General features: G+C 32.7%; 1 protein-coding gene across 11 annotated transcripts in view; it reads right to left on the bottom strand.

Moving 5' to 3' along the window:
- Nucleotides 1-20,257, bottom strand: part of LOC145288061 (RNA-binding protein FXR1-like) — a 134,018-nt gene that overhangs the window by 85,076 nt on the left and 28,685 nt on the right. For all 11 annotated transcript variants that reach the window (XM_080136098.1, XM_080136097.1, XM_080136102.1 and 8 more), the window contains exons 4-5: nt 12,751-12,905; nt 8,082-8,147 (exon numbers count right to left, since the gene is read on the bottom strand). In XM_080136098.1, coding sequence (XP_079992224.1) covers nt 8,082-8,147; nt 12,751-12,905 — 221 coding nt within the window. The remainder of the gene's footprint in view (nt 1-8,081; nt 8,148-12,750; nt 12,906-20,257) is intronic.

The raw sequence follows: 20,257 nt of genomic DNA, 5'->3' as shown, positions 1-20,257 counted from the left end.
ATTTTATTAAATTTCATTATTCGTATTACCATCAGGACTTAAGGTTAGGAGGAAAGGGACATGGTTTTACTGATTTTATGAATTTTTTTTTTTTTTTTTTTTACACAGATCACCACTTATCAAGGCCCGGAAGCCACTCAGGGATAAGGGTTATTGCAAGTACATTACGTTAGTGAGGAGATTTGATGAAGTGTTTACTTAAGGGGGCGGTTCATTAGGAATTTGTTAACATTAGACTTGAAGACATCCAAGTTGTAGTCCGAAGGGAAGCAGGCAGACGGAACAGAGTTCTACAGGCGTGCAGTTCTAAGAAAGAAGCTTTGTTCATGAAATCCGCGTTTTGATTTAGGCACAGATATAGAGTGGGGGAAATTTATCAGTAACATTAATACGGCCAAGATTAAACAAACTTGGTAATATGTTCTTTTTCACATCTTTTGCCTTGTCATAGAGGACAAAAGCATAAAATAAATAAATTATAAAAAAGGCACGTTTTATATTCTACGTTTGATTTAATTGACAATAAAGTTGATATTTTTCTTGAAAAACATTTTTTCTATAAACTTGTAAATAAACTGCATTTTCTAAAGGTTAAAAACGAATTTTCACGAAGTTTCAATTTCTGTTTTGTTTATTTTATGCAAGTAAATTAAATTTACACCTTATTTTGATGTTATTATGATCTAGAGTTTATTTTTACTAATAGTTTAAAAACAATAAATATTTATCAGTACCAGCAGTGGAAAATAGAGTTTAAAATGATATTAAAAGAATTGTTTTTGGAATCAGAAATTAGGTTCAAATTTTTCTGATTCCAATACCGCAGATTTTTTCGATTCCAGATTCCGATTAATCGTCCCAACACTAGTATTGATGTCGGATATATTATTTGCCTTCCCTCCTCCATGATTAAATTTGTTGATTTGACACGGAATGCACCATTTTTCTTAAAATCACAAGATTTCTTGGCTTGACCATACTTCTTAAAGCCACTGCACATCAACAAAATGTAAATAACTGCTAATTTTTGTTGATATATGATCCTTATTCTTAGAAAATTAGAGAACACAGGATATAAAATTGTTTCAATTTTTTGTGTTTTGCAGCCCTGGTTTATACATGTTTTTAAAATTCTGGGTCAAGTTGACCCACCCCCTTCCCCAATGTTCCACTGCACTCTAGAAAAAAAACATGTGGTCTTACAAGGGTTAAGAAACAAATCCTAGATTACCTTATTGGCCCCCGTGAAAATGGTACCACAAAGCACCAAATACTCATACCTACACTACAAACCGTCCTTAAACTACATTACTAAAGTACTTGAGAATTTTGATTAAGAAATTTTAGGAACTATGTTATTGTGAAAAATTAAGAAACCAACTTAGAATTCTTATAAAAAATTAAGAAACCAACTTAGAATTCTTATAAAAAATTAAGAAACCAACTTACAATTCTTATAAAAAATTAAGAAACCAACTTACAATTCTTATAAAAAATTAAGAAACCAACTTACAATTCTTATAAAAAATTAAGAAACCAACTTACAATTCTTATAAAAAATTAAGAAACCAACTTACAATTCTTATAAAAAATTAAGAAACCAACTTACAATTCTTATAAAAAATTAAGAAACCAACTTACAATTCTTATAAAAAATTAAGAAACCAACTTACAATTCTTATAAAAAATTAAGAAACCAACTTACAATTCTTATAAAAAATTAAGAAACCAACTTACAATTCTTATAAAAAATTAAGAAACCAACTTACAATTCTTATAAAAAATTAAGAAACCAACTTACAATTCTTATAAAAAATTAAGAAACCAACTTACAATTCTTATAAAAAATTAAGAAACCAACTTACAATTCTTATAAAAAATTAAGAAACCAACTTACAATTCTTATAAAAAATTAAGAAACCAACTTACAATTCTTATAAAAAATTAAGAAACCAACTTACAATTCTTATAAAAAATTAAGAAACCAACTTACAATTCTTATAAAAAATTAAGAAACCAACTTACAATTCTTATAAAAAATTAAGAAACCAACTTACAATTCTTATAAAAAATTAAGAAACCAACTTACAATTCTTATAAAAAATTAAGAAACCAACTTACAATTCTTATAAAAAATTAAGAAACCAACTTACAATTCTTATAAAAAATTAAGAAACCAACTTACAATTCTTATAAAAAATTAAGAAACCAACTTACAATTCTTATAAAAAATTAAGAAACCAACTTACAATTCTTATAAAAAATTAAGAAACCAACTTACAATTCTTATAAAAAATTAAGAAACCAACTTACAATTCTTATAAAAAATTAAGAAACCAACTTACAATTCTTATAAAAAATTAAGAAACCAACTTACAATTCTTATAAAAAAAAAATGTAAGCCAACTATGTTCTAATTTCTTTTTCACCTTTCTTCAGAAAACCAGATGACTTACGAAGCCTGCTCCATTGGTGTTCAACTCAATTTGAAGTGTCACAAGTTTGACTATAATCGGTCCAAGGGACTTGAGAATTTATCGGACTTGGAGCAAGAAATTGTTGAGACATTGTTGTGGAGAGCTGAACTGAAAGGAAATGAAGGTGAATTATCAACCATTTGCTTCCATCACAAACAATATTTTGGAAATGTATTTGAGCGTAAAGGCCACAAAGAATTGTGTTGTGGTGGAGTTTTACAACACAAAAGTAAAGTCAAAGGCGAACGACCGATATCTTTGCAGATGGCAAAAGATCTAGAGGCAAGAGCATATAATGTAATGCCAGGTCATTTTTTTTGTTGTCAGTGCACAAAGAAATAGAAGAGTCTGATAGTTGATGACACAATGGATCCAGACTACAAACCTGTGAGTTCTATGGAAACTCCACAAAAAACATTGAATACGACACTGGTGTCCATGGATGTTTCCCCTGTTGTTCTGCACAGTGTTGCTTCTCATAGCCGTATTCAATGCGCCAAAATAAAGTTAGAACAAGTTGTTGAAACAGTCAAAAGTGACATGTCCATGGTGTACAAAGTTGGCATTGACGAACTGACTATGTCAGAATTAATGCCCAGTGAAACAGACATCAAAGAAAAAGCAGCAGAACTGGATCAATTACATTATCAGATGAAAGAGAAGTTAAAGAGTGCTTCAACTCCTGATCAAATTCAAATCATGACACTAGCTCCTGATTCCTGGTCTTGTGAATACACCTCCAAATTCTTCAAGGTGTCTGAGTATGTTGTTCGAACTGCCAGAGAATTGAAAAGGGCCAATGGTATTGTATCAAAACCTAACTCTAAAAAAGGAAAACGACTTTCCCCGGAGACACTCGACCTGATAATAAAAATGTATGAGAATGATGAATACAGCCACCAAATGCCAGGAAAAAAGGACTTTGTTAGTATAACAAAAGGCATTCACAAACAAAAACGCTTGATACTATGTAATTTGCATGAACTGTATGTTGCTTTTAAACAGAAGTATCCTGATATCAAAGTGGGGTTTTCCAAATTTGCGGAGATGCGTCCAAAGTGGTGTGTTTTAGCTGGATCTATGGGTACACATTCTGTTTGTGTCTGTGGCATACATCAGAATGCAAAACTTATTGTTGATGCCATAAAATGAAACGTTACTTACAAAGATTTGATTTCAAAGTTAGTTTGTGATTCTTCTAACAAGGAGTGTATGATGCATCGCTGTGAAAACTGCCCTGGTAGAGAAGAATTGCAGAAATTCTTGGATGAGGAACTGTATGATATGAACCCTGATGACGAATTTCATTTTAGTCAATGGGACACAAGCGGCCATGCAACATTAAGTATCCGTACAACAACATACGCAGAATATAAAGATCTATTGATTGACACCATTGATAATCTTACTAGACACTCATATCTAACAAAATGCCAAGCCGGATACTTGAATCAAAAGAAAGAGAATCTTAGTTCCAATGAGGTACTTGTTTTGGGAGACTTTGCAGAAAACTTCAAATTTTTAATACAAGACAAAATTCAAAGTTATCATTGGAGCAAGGAATATTGTACCCTACACCCAGTAGTGATTTACTACCGACATTCTGATCAGCAGCTAAAGCATATTTCATTATGTTTTATTTCTGATGACAACACCCATGACACTGCATGTGTGTATCAAACTCAGACACAGACTGTTGACTTAATCCGGACCTTATTACCGCATGTGAACAAAATGATTTACTTCAGTGATGGCTGTGGGGCTCAATATAAAAACTAAGAATTTTATCAATTTATGCTTGCATAAGGAGGACTTTGGTATTGAAGGTGAGTGGGTTTTCTTTGCCTCCAGTCATGGAAAATCCCCTTGTGATGGAATTGGTGGTTCAGTAAAACGCCATGTGGCTAAGCGGTCGCTCCAACGCCCTCTAAATAATCAAATCCTTGATTATAAAGCCATGCTTGCTGTCTGCCAGGAGATGTCTGCTATCCGTTTCTTTGCGATCAGTAAGGAAACCATGAAGGAGGTGAGAAAGTCGCTTGAAGCAAGGTTTTCCAGGGGAGATACAGTGCCAGGAACCAGAGCTAGTCACCATTTTGTACCATTGTCAACATCACAAATTGGCCATAAGTTGTGCAGTGAGGATGAACTATATATTGATATTCATGACTTCAACTTGCCATCAATTCTTTATATCTGACATCACACCAATGCAATATATAACCTGTATTTCTAACTCTTTCTGGGGGGTTGGTATCATGAATGAAATAAATGCAGAGGAAGTTCATGCATCTCCATGGACCATGCAAGACATTCAGTTGGCCACAGATTGATGATACATGGTTTGTTCCCATCAAGAAAATTTTTTGTGTTGTATCCCCAACAACATGTACTGGAAGGACATACACAATAACTGACCAAGAATATCAAAAAACCATTTCTGCATTTCAGTGGCATAAAGAACACAACAGCATGTAAATGTTGAATGCTGACTTTGGTTGAGAAATCCACTATTTTTTAATACCATTTCACTGCAACTGTTTTATCTTTATTTTTACATATTAAACCTTTTTTAATGGACGCCTGTTTGAAGATAAAATTTATGGAATTTAGCATGAATGGCCACTCCCCTGACTTAACATATCGAAACTAGTTGTGTCCCATTAGGATACTTCTCATGGAATAGTTCAAGTTCATTTTTGTGTATGTAATAGTACGTTCGCTTCAGTTGTCATAACAGCCCTTATCAAAATTGACATTTTTTGCATAAGAAAAGTAACAAGGGGAGGAGTCAAAAAGGCAGAAAATGAGTGTACATAGTTTTTAAATGATCTCAAGACTTTTGAAAAAGGTTTTACTTTCAACAGATAATGTGAATGAACAAAAAAACTTTTAACCATTTTTGATCGAGACAATTTAATGTGAGAGATAAATGTGTGGAGAAAGCCTTTCTTAGAAGTACTTTTATTGTAAATATCTGATTGTATTGAGCCTGTTTACTTTTAACATCAGACTTACTTGCAAATTTATTCCAAAATTAAGGTGTGATGTCAGTTTAGCAAATGTCTAAATCAATTATTACATCTAATAGGGGAGGGAATATTTTTCATTATCATCGAAAATAGACCCGACTTTCAACAGAAACTGTGAGTGAACGGAACAAGAACTTTTTACCATTTTTGGTCCAGAGGTAATTTATTGTTTCTAGAAAAAATATATGAAAAGAAAAATGCATTACCATATCAGCCACACCCTTTTTTATTGGATTTTGGGGCATGTGGGTAAAAAATCCAAAAACCCTTAATATCTCTATAAGGATTCACTTTTTAGCAAATCTGATGGCATTTTTTGGATTCCTTGGGTCAAAATACTTACCTGTGCAAATTTTCAGAGCCACACGATCTTTCGATCAGAAAATATTTAAAGAAATAACATCACAAAATTTATCCCGGGCACCACACTATGCAGCAAAAACGAAAACAAAAAATGCTTTAAATCGGAAACCGCTTGGAATTAGATGCTCAAATTTTCAGGATTTCTTAGTTTCTATATTGTCTACCTGCACTGCAGGTTACAGCCAAATCTGAGGGTATGGGTGTTAATTAATAAATACACACACACACATAATGATTGCAACGTCTTGTCAGACGAGTGCCACTCCCTCAGACATTTAAAATCCATGAGCACAAATGTCTGAGGGAGTATCTATACAAATATGATGTTACAGAGTCTTAGCTTTGTACGACAGCTAAGTCTCTCTCTCGGTTCAAAATGTTGAGATCCAGCAACAAGCAAGAGCAAGATAGCCAGCAACAAATTAAACTGCAGACCAGTTTAATGCGGGTACTGGTCTTCCGCTTTATGGTTTTTTAAATCAGAGATTTGCTTCTCCTAGAAAGGTTCCCTTCACCACGGCTTACGGGAGCCCTCTCTACCCCAATACACATATACACACACACACACACACACACACAAATATACACGGTGCTAGTTGGCCGTTGACCCAGAAAAAGAGTTCATTTGCCCTTTGCAAGGTCTTGTTTTTAATCCTTCAGGGAGACTAGCAACCCTCCTCACCAAACAAGTCTGGTGGGGGAACCAGTTTAGTTGCCGGTGACCCGACCATGAGGCAGGTAGTACTGGGTTACATGGTACTAGTAGCATATGACATGACCTGACCATAACATGCATACATACATATATACATACATGCATACATACATACATATATACACAGACCGTAAATCAACAGTGCAGTAATATTTAAAAACTAATAAATTTAAGATATGTATTCAAGTTATATTTGGTAAAACTGAAACTGAATACAATTTCTGAATTTCCCCGCTTTGATTTTTTCTATCTCATAATTCGAAAATTAAAAAAAAAAACATCACCTAATATTATTGGTTTTGCATAACAGTGACATAGCATTACATTGGTTTGACTAGTAAGTTTTTGCATTAACATTGGTTTGGCTAGTTAATTTTGTATTTAGCTTGTAAATTAAAATATTTAGTTGTCAAAGGTCAACTAAAATTAAATTCATACGTAGAGCCCTGTACACACACACACAGTAGGCTACCAAGTGGACATGTGGAAATTATATTTATAACTTCCTATTTGAGAATAGATCCAATTTTTTTTTTTTTTTTTTTTTTAAGTTCATTTTCTGAGGTATCAGAAAGTCTCATTCGTCTAACTCCAACTACTTTACAGCCATTTTTAAATTTTGGATTTTAACGTCTTACAGGATTGAACCCTCAACCACTCCAAATATCACAATAAGTATACAAATGTTTTAAGCCAGATAATTGATTTTTGAATCCCAATCTTTTTAAATTAAAAAAAGTCTTAAAATCAAATTGATTTCCCAATGTTTCACACTCATACACTTCCAGTCAGCCCTTCATTCTCAGCAAAATAGAGAATAGCAAATTTATAAGCAAATGTCACATGATACATTTATGCCAGAAATTAATCTTAGGGGAAAAGGAGACATGGGGTGTGGAGGCAATATAGTACACATTTGCTCCTTATCATACCATCCTCCTAAGATCATCTGTTTTTGTGGTGGTGGTGGTGTGGAGTTATATTTTGTCATAGGCTCTCAGGCATCAACTCTTACTTTTATTTGGGGTTGTTTATGATATCATCCTCTTTGCCTAGCAAAAATATGACTGGTGGGAGCACACATAGCCTTAGCGAAACAAAATTATGGTAATCATAACTTAAATCAAGACAGTTGAAATAACTCCCTCTGTAAGAAAATATTCCTTATTCCAATAAATATGTTAGCCCACCATGTTTACAATGCACTTTATCTTTAAGTTATTCTTTTGTGAAATGTTTTAATAGTATCCTATTTACATAAAAAATTAAATTTGAGGGGAGGCTTAACCAATGGGAAAATTAAAACAATGGATTCTACAAAGTTTTAATTGGGCAAGCTTAATGGAAATAAGTTTTCATTATATATAAGGAATTTAAATTTTATATTTTTATAGTTTGGATAAATGTTAAAAAGTTTGATTCACAATTGTTAACACTTCCATTTTTCAAAGAATTTGTACGATAAACAAAAACATTAAAAAGCAGCATACTTACACCTCTCTTAAATCAGACGGCACTTCAAGAATAGATTTTCGAAAACTATCTTTCGAAATGCTTGGACTGAAAAAGAAATCAAAATAGATTTGCAGTTTTATTTTTGCAAAAAAATATTTAGCAATCACACACTGTTCAACAAAAAAAGAGTAGAGTGGTGGACAGACAGACACACACACGGTGATAGAATGAATAGATTTCCGAAAGTGCTATTCTGTTTATATATTTGGATCCTCCTGCCTCCTCCATAATAGAGTAGTATGACTATTAAAGACCAATATAAAATGGTTTGGATAATTGATCAATTAGCTTAAGTTAAATTTCATATCTCCATGAATTGCTTAAAGTTGGATGGTCTTAATGGCAAATGCTTTGATAGTATTCTGTAGATTTAGTTTAACAGTTCGTAGATTTATTTTTCTGTTGCTTGTAAATAGAGGCTTTCATTGACTGGGTCATATTGCGAATAACATGAACTCCTACATAGAACAATGGTTCCTAAATCCATATTATGACACAGAAAACTTAAGAGTGGTCAGTTGAAAAATGAGCAGATAGTATAGTCAAAGCAGACACTGAAACTATGCCTGACTGTTGCGTCTACAATCTCAAATGTTGAAAGAGAGACTGATTCCAAATTGTCACAGACGCTTCCTCTGATCAGGAAGGAAAAAACGAAATCACCAGTTAAGTTCCCTTCCACTAAAAACTGATTCAAGTACAATAACGAGGAAGGATATGAATTCTGATAATTTTATTTCACTCATCTGTTTTCTAGCTTAGTCTTCAGCCAGCCACATCATCTGTAACAGTCCGCACATTTTCGTTAAAATGCCAATCCATTTGGAGAAACTACAACTATATTTTCCACAATTTTTGGCCCTTTTCTTTGAATCTGTATCTGCCATTGTGTTGTTTAAACTTTTTGCCCCCCCCCTCGCATCACAGCATGTCAAACCTATAGGTCATTTTAGACGATACATGTATTCATGAAAGTAGTTTGATCTTTCAGGTGATTAGTTAAGCTACAGGTGCTAACTTCTAATGCAATGTAGCCAATTTTAAATCTTCATAGGCAATCATAATAGAAATGTTGGTTCCGATTTTTTTTTTTTTTTGCTTTTATGTATTTCTATTTACTGTCATTCTCTACACATCTAATTGTTTTTCCATAGCCGATTTTTACTTCAGTTGTAACTGAAAAATTGATGCCTTCCACATTTCCCCAGCTGGATTAAGGAATTAATATGAATAATCCATTTTATATTGTGTAGTGTAATTCTTAATTCTGTACATGCCGTCTCGCTTCCCCCTACGTTTATTAAAATGTTACTACAAACTAATTTTATAAATTCAGGTGCCACATTTGCCTTAAATATGTAATAGGTTTTTTTCTGTGACTGAGAACTTGGTAAAGATGGAGTTAGCTTCTCAATTTTGTTCTATACTAAATCATGTGGATGCTCTTAACAGCATCTAACAAGATAGAAACACCATTATTGGTTCAACAGAGGTATATAGTACACTCATATCTACTGTTTAGCTACTGTAAATCATTCATTTCTACAACATAGCATGTGTTTACTCAGAGAGGAGTGGACAGTTTCAAAATTTGTCTACACTTGGTAAGAGCAAGTTCATAATAGTCATCTAGGCGAGATATTTGATGTCATTAATTGTAGCTTATCTCTTGGATACATATACCATAAAACAATTTGATCTGACAGGTCCTCAACCATCTTTCGTCCAAATAATGGCGAACGTGATACAAGAGTTTAAGATTGCTCAAGATCCCTTCAGTTATTACTGGTCTTCTGACATCATTGGTCACCCCTAAAGGTCAACAGGTGGCCACATTAAAGAAAGGGGGGTTTATTATTTCAGAAAAGTGCAGGCATTGTATATTGTAACTCCAACAGATAAGGCAGCTTTGTGAAGAGTGTGGGGGGCATGGTCATGTTTCAGTTGGGCTGGCTTTTTCTAACAAATTCACCAGGTCCTGAACACTGGCTTACCAGGCATAACAATCCAAAGCGGTTTCCATTAGGAGTGCAAGTCATTCATGGTTCCAGCGACAGAACTCGTAAACGTTAAGGGCCCAGAATCAGTTCAGCATTCTACTTCATTCTCCTGAGCCAGGTTTCAAGTTGGTCATCATAAAATTTCTTCCAACCTGGTGGTGGTGCTGGGTCAAGGACTTCACGAATGAAGTCACCTGAGTGTCAACAAAGGATGTAGCTAAACCAATGAAGGGGCTTTTTGGAGAGATTAATTTTGCAGCAAGAGCAAACAGATTATGCAACGTAGGCAATGATGGTTGAATACCTTGAACTGTGTGTAGGTCACTTGCCCACATAGATCAAATCTCACAGCCATAAAGAAGAATGGTGCAGACAAGAGCCTAGTAAATCCTTGCTCTGGTTCAGCCTTATTTCTTTTTAGGATGAGAGCCACGATTTAAGTTAACAGAAGGTGATGTGAGCATTGCTAATGCGGTTGAGAATGTCTTTTTCACCTTGGCTTACTGCACTGATGATGGAGCCAAGGTATTTGAATCAATCGACCCCTTCAAGGGTCGATATGTCTAAAATGACCAGCTGATTTTCATTTGGAAGAAGAGCTGCTGTTAATAACTGTCTTCTTAGAGTTTATTTTCATGCCGATCTTTGTAGCATAGGATTGCATCTTATCAATAGCCAATTGAAGGTCAGCAAAGCTTTTACCTAATACGGCGATATCATCAGCGTAGTCGAGAGCAGATATTTGTATACTACGACTTACTGTTACACCATGAAAGTTGGCCAAGACGTTCAATGTGATCAAGTCAATGGCATAATTGAAAAGCATAGGCGAGAGAACGCATCTTTATCAGATGCCAGAGTGAATGCTAAAGAAGTCGGACTCCTGACCATACATGCAAACTTTAGTGTGGATAGAGAGAGTAAAATTTGATTAGGTCGAGCAGGGTTTTTTTTTTTTGACCTTCCAAATGTAGAGGCGAAGTCAATGAAACAGACAATAGTCTTTTGCCGATAGCGCCAGCAATAAGCAAATATTCTTCAGAGGGAAAATAATTATATTCTAGGCCTGGACGAAATCCACATCGGTTTGGTCTTGTCCGTGTGTTCTTGAAACTGCTTCAACAGGATTTTTTATTTTTGCCCCGATATCAACAAGGCTGATATACAATTACTGCAACAGTGTTAATTACCTTTCTTGTAAAAGAGGATGACATTGCTCCCATCTTGACAATTTTTGGTTTCCCACACATAGCTGAAGATTTAGTGGAGAATTGGGACCAATTGGTGTCTGAAGAATATTTGAAGATTTAAGATGAAAGACCATCTTTTCCAGTCGCCTTGTTTGTTTTTTTTTTTTGTTTGTTTGTTTGTCTTCAGTTTTTTAATGGCTTCGAGGATTTCGTCAGAGGGGGTAAGAAGTAGTTAAGCAAATGATCACTCCGATGTTGGAGGCACTCAAAATATGTGATAGGCTCGCCTTGTTGCTGCCTCCGAATGGTCGATCAAAGAATGCTGTACAGCTTTCTTGTATCACCTACTGACAAAGCTTGTTCCATGTTTTTGGTAATTTTCTGCCAGTAAATGTTGCAATCAGCTTTCAGAGCAGGTGGTTTCACAATGCAGTTGGAATTCATTGGAGCTGAAACATTGAGCTGTTTTTGTTCGGTTTGCAAGCTGAATTGTGTGGCCTGATATCGAATTTTTTAACAAGTTTTTTGGTGGCACCAAGAATCTGATAGATTACTTTGTATCTGGAAGCAGTTTCGAGTAACTTCACATTCAAGCCATCAAATCTGTACAAGCACCAAATATATTCTAAAATGGAGTAGTGTTGTCACATCTGGGCAGGAACTGCTCAGAACACACTTTCCTGCCTGGGTTGACAGGATTCAAAACTAGCTTCAAAATCTAATAGGTGGTGTCCTACTCTCATCCATGCTCTCCCACAGAAGAGATGTTATGAGTCTACTCTATGCTCAACTGAGCTTCAATCTATGCCCCCACCCCACAAAACCTTTGCAGCAAGCACTAATCTCTACAACCACTGTTAAGTTCCTTCCAATATTTGTGCCTAAATAGAAACAAATACCCTAAACAAAGTTTCTTTCCTAGAATTGCCTGCCTGTGGAACAATGTACTGTGGGTATGCTTTCCAGCTGACTACAGCATAGTAGTCTTCAAGTCCAATGTAAACAAGTTCTTAAGTTGCCCCCTTAAATAAACATTCTACCCAACTTCCACCACTATCAATCACAACAGTGTCTCACTGACCATTTTACACTCATTAACCTTTATCTTTGAGTGACTTTGAAGCTTTCATAGATAGTAACACCATGTAAAATAAAATAAAAAAAAAAAGAGGGGGAATAGAAGCACCAATTTACTCATTCTTAAAATGGGTGAAAAATAAAATCTTTCAGACTGAAAAATTGCTTTCCATTTTCATAAATGTTAGAAAAATTACATAACACTATAAACTTGTTGCTTCAATCTATTGGTTGAAATTATTAGAAAGTTTAGTGTTACTAATAACGTTTCGATTAAAAAAAAAAATTTTTTTTTTAAATTTAAAAAAAAAATAAATAAATAAATAAATAAATCAAAAACCACACAGGAAATAATTTTGCAAGAAAAATGGAAAATCTCACTTTTCATTTAAAGGCCTGACTTTCTCCAAAGGTAAAATATCTGTATGAGCAGATTCAAAACCAGCATATTCAACCACGGCAAAATCACCTTTCAGCATTTTTATTTTACATGGCCACCATCCAGTCATTTCATCATCAGAAGATTTGCTGAGCACCTGAAAAACAATCACCTTTTTTAATGCGGTTTAGCTGAACATTTAAGGGGAAAAAATCTTATTGTCAACTCATTACATAGAGAAACTTGGCTGAACAGGAAGACTAGAAAATCTAACTTATTTTATTTTATTAATATATTAAACTTTGTAGGCATCAGTTTAAGTATTGAATGCATTCATCTGATAAAAGTTTAAAAAAAAAAAAAAAATCATAGCAACAAGAGTTCCTGAAAAAGGATAGTTAGCCTGCCCCCACCTCCGCTCCCCCTGCTGCTATAATAAGAGGGATCTCAAACTTTGTGAGAAAGAGTGAATGATGTGCCTTTTGATTAAGAACATTGGTTAGTAGTGGCTGCTGCTGCTGCTGGGAAAAGGGTGAGGATGGTTTCTGCTTCATGTCATACCAAGACCAAAATGGAAAGGAGATTCTTTACTTGCACTACTACTGAGGGAAGAGACTATAAGATAACCAAGCAAGAGGAAAAAAGAATTTCTAGAAAATTCCACTAAAACATTTCTCAGCCATATTAAGAGGTTTAAAGTGAGCATTTCATATTTACTGTCATTAGAGAAACTTCATTTTCTCCAAGAACATAACAGCCCCAAATATTGCTAGTGTTGAGACAAGATGTAACCATATACACACTAGATATTCTGCATCCAAATACAGTACTTGAAATCTTGATTGAAATATATGAAAGGTATAAAGACAAAACCCGACAACTTCAAATAGAACAGAAATAAAGGCAAAATAAAGCACAGCTTTAAAGATGACATTTGAAAATAAAAAAAAATAAAAATAATTACTTTGAGAGTTTTTGTTTTAATTTAGATTAAATAATTATGGTTTTGGGGTGAAAAAAAAAAAAAAAAAAAAATGGAAAATTGTTTTTGAAGAATGTATCCTGCAAAACTGAGTGAATGAATGCTTCATATTTGCTAATTTCAAGCTTTTATAACATTTGGGTAATGTTCAATCTGATATTTATTTTTTGTGCTTATTAGGCAGCAGGTTTTCATTTAGGCAAGTTATTTTTGTTTGATGAGACTTTAAAATTAAGCCTCAAACAAAAAACTTATTCAAGAACATTTTTACATAAATATTTCAGGATCTACACATTAAACTGATTATTATAGATTTATTAAAAAAAAAAATGGAAAGTATTAGAATTTCAACATTGATACTATCTATTTTTATAAAACATCCAAATTGATTATCAGATATGAAGGCGTGAAGTTTTGTAAGATAGGATTAATTCTTTAAAAACAAGTTATTAACATTTTTAAATGCCATAATTATTTAATCCAGACTTTTGTAGGTAGTTGTTAGTTTTTTTTGCTGTTTTTGTTTTTCTGTATATTCAGGTACAATAACAAGTAGAGCTATACTTTAATGTAATTTTATTTAAACAAATATTTTGGCTACATATGCACAAACTCACTCGAACAAACCAGTCAATCTAAAACGCAAAAGTTGGACCCATTTCTCACTAGCAGTAAAGTCAAACACCAGAGTTATATTGAATTTTACACTAGATACACACCATCTATTAATATACTGCTGATGTATAAATGTTAGTCAACATTTGCATATTACTTTTGAAAGACATTTTATTATTTGTTATTGTTTTTAATTCAATGATTCTTTGATTTTAATACAACAAACGGTTTTATTTAAGTATATTGTTTGATTTTTTGTACAACTGTTCCTTTTCACTTTAGAGAGATTTTAATAAGTTGCAACCTATTTTCAAGTTAAACAAATTTTTTGCTCAGAAAAATTGATTTTTTTTTCAATTTTTCTGTTTACAGTAATAAAGAGATACATTTGTATTGCAATCATGAAAATGTTAATATTTAAGTATTTCACAGTAAATTTTGCAGAAGGATAGTAAGCCAACGAAACTAATATATCTCAAAAACATCGTTTATTCATTACTTGCACAGCAGCAGCCATATAGCATAATGGTGAGAAGCCTTGATTATCATTTGGGCGGTCAGGTTTTGATCCTGGCTTGAGACAGTTGCCTTAGCCATACTGAAGAGCTGTGAAACAGTACTGTATGTGGATGACTATAATATATATATATATATTTTCTCATATATCAATCCTTATATAAGAAGCTCAATTTGATTACAGAGCAATATATAGAATAAATGACAAATTTATATTCCAAAATTCATGTTGACCATCTTATAATTTATTCCTTTAAATCAGTCGATTCATACAATTCTTGACAGTATCTGTTTTGTAGGGCAAAATCAATCATTTAATTATATCAATTAGTGAATCTATTATGCCCTTAACTTATCAGAAGAAATAGCAACAATCAATCCATCAAGAGGAATTGAAATGTGATTTGACATGGTGAAAATCCAAAAATTGGAAGAGAAGCTGCACTTACCTTTATATTTTCCATTATGCGATATTGAAAATATAAAGGTAAGTGCAGCTTCTCTTCCAATTTTTGGATTTTCACCATGTCAAATCACATTTCAATTCCTCTTGATGGATTGATTGTTGCTATTTCTTCTGATAAGTTAAGGGCATAATAGATTCACTAATTGATATAATTAAATGATTGATTTTGCACTACAAAACAGATACTGTCAAGAATTGTATAAATCGACTGATTTAAAGGAATAAATTATAAGATGGTCAACATGAATTTTGGAATATAAATTTTTGTCATTTATATATATATATATATATATATATATATATAAGTCTGTTTTTTGGTTTTTCAGTTACATACACCACACTATATTGTTTTAATATTTATTTAATGTTAATACAGAATTGGGCTAATAAAATCTCCCTAAAACATTTCGATAGAATAAAAAAGTGAAAGCATCACAAATTCATAAATAGCATCTCGAGAATGACTGCAGAAATCAGATTGACATTTTCCATCAAATATTGTCAAATATTTATTATTAGAAATACTCAAAAATTATGGAAAGGAAAATCAGTTATTTCCAATCATTTTAATGGGGAATATAATTTAATTAAAAAAATCTACAATATTTTGATAACAAAGTTAAAACTTATTAAAGCGTAAAAAAAATCCAAAATAAAACTTTTGGTCAATGTTTCAATAATGACGTAACAAAGCACAGCATTTTTAATCTAAAATATGATGGAAGTTTTAAAAGTTCTAAATAGAAAATAAAATCTATTTAGAAAGTGTATGCTAATACCTACATACAAATACAAAAGCCAAAAAAATAGTATACAATAAACAAAAAGGAATTTCTTTAAAATAAAAAAGTAGGTGCATCAATATTTAAATTTGTGTGTATAGACCCAGTGAATAGGTTATCTTTGAATTCAGTTATATGCATACAGACAATTCATAATTGAAAACTATTGTAAGAGTATGCTAAGCACTAGCTGAGAATTATGCACCTTAAAAAAAAAAAAAAAAAAAAAAAAAAAAAAGTCAAAGTACTAAAAACGAATAATGTATAAGGATGGCCAGAAAAAAAATCTAAACAGTCTAAAACACACGTAGCAGTGAGATTAAATTACTGTATTCGAAAGTAATTTGAAGAAAAATTTTATTTTCATATCTGAAAACTTTGTTAGTATATAAATCTTTTCAAAACAAATGTTATCAAATTTGATAGCTCAATTAGCCACTAAATTACCACTTGTTGGAAACTAGAACATTACAGTCTAGAAGCTAATTTTTAGTGTAAAACTAAATATAAAGGTTTAAACAAGTGAAAAGAAAATCCTTACTAATGTAATATTGTGTTGTAAAAAAATGAACTATAATGAAGCAACAGTTATTTGATCAAACAAGTATGAACATTAGACAAAACTACATTATCCATCAAACGGATGATCAAAAATGATAGTGAAGCACAAATTTGACTGCTTAAGATTCATTTCAATATTTAACACACTGAACACACAACTAGATCAAACTAGACTTTTCTAGTAATAGTAATTTAAAATTAATACTGAAATAATTTAATAGGATAAAAAATTAAATTCATTAATGTTTTCAACTTTGATTTCTTTTGTTAAATATTACAACTTAAAATCCTATACTAAGCCTATTATATTAATGAATGGTGGTTTTTCTTTAAACGTGCAGACAATATTGGACATACAAAATAGAAAACATTAGGAAATCACTTGATTGAAAGTATTTATTAAACTTGAAGTTAACTTGGAAAAAAAAAAAAAGTATGAACATAAAGGAATTGCACATTTACAGAGAAAAAAATTTAACATCCAAATTTTATCAAAATAACTTCAAAAACAGACATATCATTACACATGAAATTAAAAGGAATTCAACTATATTTAAACAGTCACTAAAAACTAGTCTGGTTTGCAATATCTTGAAATACTGGGACAACTTCATGGGCATATCTCTACATCAAGATCAAGTTACAATTTTTTTTTTTTTTTTTTACAATTAATTGAATATTGATAAAAAATGCCATACTAACAAAGTCCTACTTAAAAACTAAATTACATCCATTAGAATGCATTTCAGTATCTTCAAATATAGGCCAATTTAAATATTTTGTTAAAAAAAATTACTTCGAGGTCTCTTCAAAATTTTACGGCATTTAAACTTAAATTCTCCATGTATTTAAACATGTGGAATAATTTTATACAGATTAAAAACACATGAACAAAATTAGTTTTATAACAATTTGGTTCAATCAGTCCTTTAATGACCAAACTATACCCTAACTCAAAATCTTTTCCTTTTTTTTTTTTTAATGAAAATTAAAGACAAGTACAGATAGTTTGAAACCATCCATCAGTTATAAACAAAATGTACACTATACTAAGAAAAAAGGTTTTGCTTTAAATGGAATCTGTAGCTTTAGAAAGTCCGATATAAACTTATTAGGCATGACTGGTTGGTTGGTTGTTTTGTTTTACGGCATATCAACCCTTTTCAGTTTATTTAATGCCGAATCTGGTGATTTTGAAGAACGATTTTTTAATATAGTATATTTGTTTTGTAGTCGTATTTTATTTAATCCATAGTTGGGACCCTAACAGGTACTACCACTCCGGGTCAGAGTGGACCTGGGAGCAATGGTAATTAAAGGGTGGCTCCACACTCCCTAAGGCTTGCAAGATGGAGCCTCACCATTGGATATAGTTCAAGGTCATATCCAGGACCGTTGTATAAAAGCGTTCTTTTTAAATTTTTTTATATAGGCTAATTTTTTTCAGATATAAGAGTATGGTGTGGGGATTGTTTTTTTCAAATAACTCTTTAATATTGTTTTCTTTGTAGAATCGATGTCTTACTGTTACAAAATCAGTACATTCAATTAATGTGTTTAATTGTGAGTGGTGTTTGACAAGGTATACAGATTGGTTGGTTTTCTTTTTTTAGGAGATATGAGTGGGTTAAGTGGGTATGGCCTATTTTTATTCTTGTTAGTTTAACTTTTGTTTAATTTTGTGTTTTGTTTTTTGATTTTTGGCATGGTTTCGTGCAGTTTATTGTTAGGGTATTCGTTCCAGTAAGTTTGCCATTTCTCTGTTGTGTATGCGTTGATACGTCTTTTTAGATCTATGTATGGAATTTTAAAATTTGCATCGATTGGGAGGTGAAGGCATTTTTTGCTGCTGAGTCTAATTCGTTACCTTTAATACCGGAATGGCTGGGTATCCAGTAGAAAATGATTTTTTTGACTGTTTAATTCCGTTAATTTTTGGAGTAGTTTTGTGATTAGGGGGTTGTCCATCTTTTTATTTTTAATAGCTTTTAGGGTAGATTGGGAGTCTGAAAGGATTATAAACTTGTTTTTTCTATTATTGGAGGCTAGATTGAGAGCTAGGATTAGAGCATGTATTTCAGCACTGAAGATTAAGGTTTCTTTTGGGAGGTTTCATTGTTTTTTTGATTGATTTATTGAGTATTGCTTCACTGGCTGTTGCATTGTTTTGTTTAGATCCATCTGTATAAATGTGTGTGTGGTCTGGATACTTTTATTTGATTTTATCAAGATCATCATGATAGGTTATTGGATGAGTATGTTTCTTTTCATGTCTACTTAAACTTAGGTCGATGTTAGGGGATACGATTTTCCAGGGAGGTGTTTTGGGTAAGACAGTTTTGTGGATTTTGGTTATGGGGAGATTTGCTTCTTGGGAGATCGATTTTATCCTAAGTTCAAAGGTTTTGATTGTGTTTTCTTTTTAGTCAAAAAGGTGTTTGCGGTTTGAGTTTAAGGTGCTATTGTGTGCTGGGTTTGTGGGGTTGGCTGTCAGTTTTGTGTAGTATTTTAGACCGAGGTTTTGGTTTCTGAGTATTGGAGGGGTTTCATGTGCTTCTGCATACAGGCTTTCTACAAGGGAGGTTGGAAATGCTCCTAGTGCTAGTCTTAGTCCGGAATGGCATATTGTATTGAGGGATTTTAGGTATGACTTTCTGATGGATTGATATATGAAGCTACCATAATCTTTTTTTTGATCTAATGAATGCTCTATATAGTTTGAGTAGTGTGTTCTTGTCAGCTCCCCAATCTGTATGGGCGATGACTCGTAGGAGTTGTAATGCTTTATTACATTTGGTTTTGATATGATTGATGTGTGGAATGAAATTTAGTTTTTTGTCAAAAATGATTCCTAGGTGCTTGTGTTCGTTTACAAATGGAATTTTTTCACCTTCAATCTGTAAGGTTGGTTCAGGGTGGAGTTTGCGATGGTTACAGAAATGGATGTATTTTGTTTTAGTTTTGGAGAATTTGAAACCATTTTTAGTTGCCCATTTATTAATTTTATGTTGTGTTGTAATTTCCTTTCAATAGTATGAATGTATTTAGATCTGTAGCTGGGGCATGACTGGCCAAATATTTTTAAATTGAGATGAAGTGAAACTTAACACAAAATGATTCATCTCTAGGCCATTCTAAATTTTTAGGGCAATTAATATAAAAAATTATTGCTATGGGAGAAATTGTCTACCGGTTTCTTTTTTAAGAGGAAAGGGAGAGGAATTGTGTTCAAAAGTTAGTACAAAAATTACATAGCATACAATTAACATTAATTTTCTAAAGAAAATGTTTCCTTAACCCCAAATGTTTGGTTTGTTGTACAGCATTGAACCCTAGGCAGGGCGAATCAGTTTCCCCAAAAGAGAAAGTGTCAAGGGAATATTCACAGGCAGTGCCCTGCTGTAAACCCTAAATCCAAATGGCAAGTTCACCAAACTAACCTATAGAGTCACACTCTTAAAAGATTATTATAACCCTACTACTAATCTACTTATTATTATTACTTATTACTAAGGGTAGCCAGCCCCAGAAACCCCCCACCCAAAGCTAATTTCCTAAAATGCTAAAATAGTTCGGAAGTAGAGAGT

Source organism: Euprymna scolopes, chromosome 11, assembly GCF_053919585.1.
Source record: "Euprymna scolopes isolate OS-2025 chromosome 11, ASM5391958v1, whole genome shotgun sequence".
Lineage (NCBI taxonomy): Eukaryota > Metazoa > Mollusca > Cephalopoda > Sepiida > Sepiolidae > Euprymna > Euprymna scolopes.
The sequence above is the reverse complement of the archived record's forward strand: the minus strand, read 5'-3'. Positions and strand labels throughout refer to the sequence as shown.